This window comes from Portunus trituberculatus, chromosome 5 (genome assembly GCF_017591435.1).
Source record: "Portunus trituberculatus isolate SZX2019 chromosome 5, ASM1759143v1, whole genome shotgun sequence".
Taxonomy (NCBI): domain Eukaryota; kingdom Metazoa; phylum Arthropoda; class Malacostraca; order Decapoda; family Portunidae; genus Portunus; species Portunus trituberculatus.
The window spans coordinates 6,686,577-6,694,076 of record NC_059259.1 but is presented as its reverse complement, the minus strand read 5'-3'; the positions used below and the strand labels follow the sequence as shown (position 1 = coordinate 6,694,076).

Below are 7,500 nucleotides of genomic sequence, written 5' to 3'. Positions count from 1 at the left end.
TAGGTTAGATTAAATTAGATTAGATTAAGTTAGGTTAGGTTAGATTAGATTAAATTAGATTAGATTAAGTTAGGTTAGGTTAGGTTAGGTTAGATTAAGTTAGGTTAGGTTAGGTAAATTAAACAGGTATAGCTGAATTAGATTAAACAAAATTAGGTTAGAAACAGCCATAGAACCACACAAACAGACAGTCACACAGACAAACAGAGAAAAAGCCAGAGAAACATACATACAGACAAACAGACACGTGAAGATGGGCGGCAGCAACAAGGAGACCAAACACCACCACCATTCACGCCCACACACACCCACAGACACCCATCAACCCATCCCTCCCATCACCACCCACTCACCATCTTCCCTTTATCTCTCCCATCACCACCCTTACCTCCTCCTCCTCCTCCTCCTCCTCCTCCTCCTTTTCCTCCTCCTCCTCCTTGCACAGACGTCATTCCTTTCCCCTCTTCCTCTCATCCCCCCTCTTCTCTCACCACCAGTGCACGTGCCAGCAAACACCTGAAACACATCTGTATCTCTCAGCCAGGTGTGTGAGCTTGTTGCCAGGTAGGAGGAGGAGGAGGAGGAGGAGGAGGAGGAGGAGGAGGATGGTTATTGATGGAGTATCATAAAAAAAAGTATTAAATGATAGGTACGTTGTCCTCCTCCTCCTCCTCCTCCTCCTCCTCCTCCTCCTCCTCCTCCTCCTCCTCCTCCTCCTCCTCCTCCTCCTCCTCCTCCTTTGTTTACATCATGTGACATTTTCTTTTTTTTCTTTCTATTCATTCTTTTCTTCTTTCTTCCTATTTCTCTCTCTTTTTTTCTCTATTTTCTTATTTTCTTTTCCATCTTATTGTTATTCTTCTATTTTTTTTTCATTTCCTCTTCTTTTTTATCTCCTGCGCTTGTTCTTTACCTCTCTCTCTCTCTCTCTCTCTCTCTCTCTCTCTCTCTCTCTCTCTCTCTCTCTCTTTCAATCATTTCTCATTTTTTTTCTTTCTTCTTTCCTCATTTCAATCTTCATTCTCTCTTTTCCTCCTTTGCCTCCTCCTTCTCCTCCATCTTCTCATCCTCTTCCTCTCTCACCTTCCTATAATCATTGCTATCATCATCTTTCCTCCTCCTCCTCCTCCTCCTCCTCCTCCTCCTTTCATCCCTCCTCCATCTCCTAATCTCCCTTTACACAAGTATCTTCCTTTTTCCTTCATTCCCTCCTACTTCTTCTCCTCCTCCTCCTCCTTCTCCCACGCACACCTATACAAGGTCGGCAAAGAAATACACGCCCACGCACGCCCACGCACGCCCACACACGAAAAGCTATAATTTCCTTGTAGGGTGAAACTCCTCCTCCTCCTCCTCCTCCTCCTCCTCCTCCTCCTCCTCCTCCTCCTCCTCCTCCTCTTCTCTACAATCTCCAACAGGAAGAGAGACAAAAATATCTGATGGAGGAAAACAACGAGAAGAATTGCGTGTGTGTGTGTGTGTGTGTGTGTGTGTGTGTGTGTGTGTGTGTGTGTGTGTGTGTGTGTGTGTGTGTGTGTGTGTGTGTGTGTGTGTGTGTGTGTGTGTGTTGTTATTTTTTGTCTTTTTTTAACATTTTGAGTGATCGTTTATTTTTGTAGTTTTTTTTATTGTTGTTGTTGTTGTTGTTGTTGTTGTTGTTGTTGTTGTTGTTGTTGTTATTATTATTATTATTATTATTATTATTATCATTATTATTATTATTATTAATGGCTAAATGTTGTCGCCTTAATATAGCTTCTTCTCTTTCTTCTTCTTCTTCTTCTTCTTCTTCTTCTTTTTCTTCTTCTTGCTTCTCCTCCTCTTCCTCGTTCCTTCACACCACAATGGTCTCGTATTTTTCCTCCTCCTCCTCCTCCTCCTCCTCCTCCTCCTCCTCCTCCTCCTCCTTCTGCTTCTCCTGCTTCTCTTCACATCAGACCATATTTCTTTCTCTTTCTCTTTCTTTCTCTCTTTTTCCCTTTCACTTTTTCTCTCTTTCTTCTTCTTCCTCCTCTTCTTCTTCTTCTTCTTCTTCTTCTATTCTTTTCTCAGGTAACGCAGACAAATAATATTAATAACACAGATTAGGTTAGGTTAGGTTAGGTTACATTAGGTTAGGTAAGGTTAGGTTAGGTTGGGATAGGTTAGGTTAGGTTAGAGACAGGTCACACTAGAAAAAAAGATATAAAAGAAAATAAAGAAATAAAGAAAGAAAGTTAGATAAAAATAAAAAGAAATAGATAAAACAGAAAGACACACACACACACACACACACACACACACACACACACACACACACACACACAACGGGAATATAACAAAGGAGAGAGGTGTTACAAAGCTCTCTCTCTCTCTCTCTCTCTCTCTCTCTCTCTCTCTCTCTCTAACTCTATCTCTTGTGTTGCAGTGATGACCATGGAGAGAAAGTGAGCGAGTGGGATAGAGAAAGAGAGAAAGGAGCGACATGGGAGAAGAAACGAAATACTGTGGAAATTGGTAAGTATTCTCTCTCTCTCTCTCTCTCTCTCTCTCTCTCTCTCTCTCTCTCTCTCTCTCTCTTGTTTACTCAAAATTTCCTTCTATGTTTAATTTGCTTTTTCGTTGTTTTCTTTCTTGTAATCCTTCTTTTTCTTCTTCTTCTTCTTCTTCTTCTTCTTCTTCTTCTTCTTCTTCCTCTTCTTCTTCTTCTTCTTTCGTGGTCTAATTTTCTACTTTCACCTTTTAATTCTTATTTATATTCTTTCTACCTCTTCCTTCTCTTCGTCCTCCTTCTTCTCAGCTTCCTCCTCCTCCTCCTCCTCCTCCTCCTCCTCCTCCTCCTCCTCCTCCTCCTCCTCTTTCTTTTCTTTAACTTCTTGATTTTCTTGTATTTATATCCGTTCTTCTTTTCCTTCTTGTTCTTCTTCTTCTTCTTCCTCTTCTTCTTCTTCTTTTTCTTCTTTTAACAGTATGCACGTGACAAACTCTCTCTCTCTCTCTCTCTCTCTCTCTCTCTCTCTCTCTCTCTCTCTCTCTCTCTCTCTCTCTCTCTTTTGTTTGTCTAATAGTCTATTTGTGTGTTTGCTTTACCATCTCCGTTTGTTTGTTTATTTGTTTGTCTCTAAGTCTGTTTGGGTTATGTCTCGTGTGTGTGTGTGTGTGTGTGTGTGTGTGTGTGTGTGTGTGTGTGTGTGTGTGTGTGTGTGTGTGTGTGTGTGTGTGTGTGTGTCTGCTATTCTTCTTCTTTTCTTCTTTTTCTTCTTCTTTTAATTTTCTTTTTCTTCTGATTTTCTTTTCTTTCTCCTTTCCTTTTCTGTTTTTCTTTTCTTTTTCTTTTCTTTCTTTTTTTTTCTTTCTTTTCCTTTTTTTTCTTCTTCTTCTTCTTCTTCTTCTTCTTCCTTCTTCTTCTTCTTCTTCTTCTTCTTCTTCTTCTTTTTCTTCTTCTGCGATTATATTTAAAAAGTAGGTCTCTCTCTCTCTCTCTCTCTCTCTCTCTCTCTCTCTCTCTCTCTCTCTCTCTCTCTCTCTCTCTCTCGTGTCCCAGTGTCTTCAAACGACAATTATTTTCCTTTTAACCTCTCTCTCTCTCTCTCTCTCTCTCTCTCTCTCTCTCTCTCTCTCTCTCTCTCTCTCTCGTCTCGCCACTGTCCTCCTGACCCACTCGGAGCGAAGCCTCAAAACAGTGAAGCCGCTTCAAATCTTGACTTCATCTGCTCCCTGAATTAATGAAGCCTTGTTTTTTTATTCTACTCTCTCTCTCTCTCTCTCTCTCTCTCTCTCTCTCTCTCTTGTCCTTATTTCGTTTTCTTTCTTTCTTTGTTTCTGTCCCTTTAAATGTTTGTTTCTTTGTTTTGTTTACTGCTTTTTTATTTTTTGTTTTCTTGTTTTGTTTTTGTTTTATGATTTTGGTGTTTTTGTTGTTTTCTTTATTTTCTTTTTTTTCTTCCTTTTTCTTTCTTTTATTCGTTCGTTTCTTTGTATATTTCTTCGTTTCGACCATACTTCTTCTTTTTCTTCTTCTCCTTCTTTTTCTCCTTTTTCTTCTTTTTCTTCTTTTTCTCCTTTTCTTCTTTTTCTTCTCTTTCTTTTCTCCTTTGTTCTTCTTCTTTTTCTTCTTCTTTTTCTTAATATTATCACTGTTATTATTATCATTATTATTATTATTATTATTATTATTATTATTATTATTACTATTATTATCATTATTATTATTATTATCAACAGACAGGAAGATGAATAGCCAAAGAGAGAGAGAGAGAGAGAGAGAGAGAGAGAGAGAGAGAGAGAGAGAGAGAGAGAGAGAGAGAGAGAGAGAGAGAGAGAGAGAGAGAGAGAGAGAGAGAGAGAGAGAGAGAGAGAGAGAGAGAGAGAGAGAGAGAGAGAGAGAGAGAGGTGGAGGGGAACAGACAGGTAAATGAACTTTTAACACACGAACGAACGAACGGACCTCATCTTGTGAAGGTGTGAATTTTTGGGCTTGGTGTCCTTGGGAGGAGGAGGAGGAGGAGGAGGAGGAGGAGGAGGAGGAGGAGGAGGAGGAGGAGGAGGAGGTGGAGGAGGAGGTAAACAGTGAGCCGATGTGCCAAGCCGGAAGTAGTGGTGGTTCTCTCTCTCTCTCTCTCTCTCTCTCTCTCTCTCTCTCTCTCTATGTATCTATTTGTTTATCTTTCTATCTATCTGTCTGCCTGTCTGTCTGTCTATCTGTCTATCTATCTATGTTATCTCTCTCTCTCTCTCTCTCTCTCTCTCTCTCTCTCTCTCTCTCTATCTATCTATCTATCTATCTATCTATCCATTTATCTATCTATCTTTGTATTTATCTATCTATATTATTCTCTCTCTCTCTCTATCTATCCATTTATCTATCTATATTTGTATCTATCTATCTATATTATTCTCTCTCTCTCTCTCTCTCTCTCTCTCTCTCTCTCTCTCTCTCTCTCTCTCTCTCTCTCTCTGAGCTATAGATGATATAAGGAGAGGGGAGAAAAAAGTTGGTTGTGTTACGTATAAGTGAAAGAATCTGTGTTTTTTTTTCATTATGTCATCGTAAGTGTTGTATTAGTAAAGGGTTGTATAATTGTTGTTGTTGTTGTTGTTGTTGTTGTTGTTGTTTTCTTCTTATTCGTTCTGTCAATATATTTTTTCCCTTGATTTATTTTCTTCATCTATTTTTTTTCTCTCTCTTTCTTTTATTATATTCTATTTCTTTTTATCGTCTTCTTTCTTCTTCTTCTTCTTCTTCTTGATTTTCCTCCTCCTCCTCCTCCTCCTACTTTTTTCCTTTTTTCTTCTTCTTCTTCTTCTTCTATTTCTTCTTTTTTTTTCTTGCTTTTTCATCATTATTGTTGTTGTTGTTGTTGTTTCCTATTCTTATTCTTTTCTTATTCTTTTCATTATTGTATTTTTCATCTTTCCTCCTCCTCCTCCTCCTCCTCCTCCTCCTCCTCTACCTCAACTTCCTCCTGCTGCTCCTCCTATTCCTTCTATTATCATCATATCAAGAAGAGAGAGAGAGAGAGAGAGAGAGAGAGAGAGAGAGAGAGAGAGAGAGAGAGAGAGAGAGAGAGAGAGAGAGAGAGAGAGAGAGAGAGAGAGAGAGAGAGAGAGAGAGAGAGAGAGATAGATAGATAGATAGATAGAGATAGATAGATAGAGAGAGAGAGAGAGAGAGAGAGAGAGAGAGAGAGAGAGAGAGAGAGAGAGAGAGAGAGAGAGAGAGAGAGAGAGAGAGAGAGAGTATAGACGACATAAGGGTGCTGTGTGGGGTGTTATAGACGGAATAATGACCAATAAGGATTCAAGAAAGGAGGGAAGAAATTAGAGAAAAGAGAGAGAGAGAGAGAAACTAAAGATACACCACCCGGAAGACACATTGAGAGAGAGAGAGAGAGAGAGAGAGAGAGAGAGAGAGAGAGAGAGAGAGAGAGAGAGAGAGAGAGAGAGGTATTACTTTCTTATATATTCTCTCTCTCTCTCTCTCTCTCTCTCTCTCTCTCTTCTTCTTCTTCTTCTTCTTCTTCTTCTTCTTCTTCTTCTTCTTCTTCTTCTTCTTCTTCTTCTTCTTCTTCTCTTCTTCTTCCTCCTCTTCCTCCTCCTGCTCCTCTTCCTCCTCCTCCTCCTCTTCCTCCTCCTCCTCCTCCTCCTTCTACTGCTACTACCACTACCATTACTTTTTAATTCCTCCATCTTCCCTTCCTCCTCCTCCTCCTCCTCCTCCTCCTCCTCCTCCTCCTCCTGAAGGGCGCCTATGGGTCTGTTACCTCCCTTCTTTTTAATGGAAGTTAATCCCTAGGTGAATATGAAGTGGACGTGAGGTGAGAGAGAGAGAGAGAGAGAGAGAGAGAGAGAGAGAGAGAGAGAGAGAGAGAGAGAGAGAGAGAGAGAGAGAGAGTTTTTGGGGTGTTTTGGTGTGTTCAAGGTATGTTTTGGGAGTGATTTTGGGTTTTGGGAGAGAGAGAGAGAGAGAGAGAGAGAGAGAGAGAGAGAGAGAGAGAGAGAGAGAGAGAGAGAGATGTTTACATGGACAGAGATAAAGAGAAGGAAGGAAAAAAGGAAAAAAAGAAATAAACGAAGAAAAAATAGAAATAAGAAAAAGCAGAAAAATAGAAAAGAAAAAAAAAAAAATAAAACAAAAACAAGAAAAAAAATCAAGAAAAACAACAAAAAAAAAAAAAAAAAACACAGCAAATTCCAAACATACCACGAAGAAAAGAAAGAAAAAGAAAGAAAAAGAAAATAAACAAAGAATAAATAGAGAAAACAAAAAAAAGAATAAGAAAACAAATAAAAACAAAGATAAAATGAAGACAAACCAAAATAGACATTGCGAAAAAGAGGAAGAGGGAGAATACTTGATGAAAAGGAGACAAGGAGGAGACACGTGGAAGAATGCAGAATAATAAGAGAGGAAACAGGAGATAATGGGAAAAAAAGAGGAGGAGGAGGAGGAGGAGGAGGAGGAGGAGGAGGAGGAGGAGGAGGAGGAGGAGGAGGAGGAGGAGGAGGAAGAAAAAAGATAATAGTTTTAAAAAGGATAAGAAGATATAAACTCCTCCTCCTCCTCCTCCTCCTCCTCCTCCTCCTCCTCCTCCTCCTCTTCATCCTCCTCCTCCTCCTCCTCCTCCTTTTCCTCTCAGAATTCTTCCATTATTCGCTCACCTGAAATATAATAATAATAATAATAATAATAATAATAATAATAATAATAATAATAATAACAACAACAACAACAACAACAATGAGAAAAAAATTAACAACTGTGCTGATAGTGATGATGATAACGTGTGTGTGTGTGTGTGTGTGTGTGTGTGTGTGTGTGTGTGTGTGTGTGTGTGTGTGTGTGTGTGTGTGTGTGTGTGTGTGTGTGTGTGTGCATGTTTCTGCCTATCTTCATTATTAGAGATATTAGAGAGAGAGAGAGAGAGAGAGAGAGAGAGAGAGAGAGAGAGAGAGAGAGAGAGAGAGAGAGAGAGAGAGAGAGAGAGAGAGAGAGAGAGAGAGAGAGGGACTGAGAATTCT

At 39.6% G+C, this 7,500-nt stretch overlaps 1 protein-coding gene across 1 annotated transcript in view; it reads left to right on the top strand.

Annotated features, from left to right (window-relative positions):
- LOC123513270 (flocculation protein FLO11-like) overlaps positions 1-7,500 on the top strand; it is a 55,948-nt gene that overhangs the window by 10,346 nt on the left and 38,102 nt on the right. The window contains 1 exon segment of the mRNA XM_045270342.1: positions 2,408-2,496. Coding sequence (XP_045126277.1) covers positions 2,465-2,496 — 32 coding nt within the window. The 5' untranslated portion in view covers positions 2,408-2,464.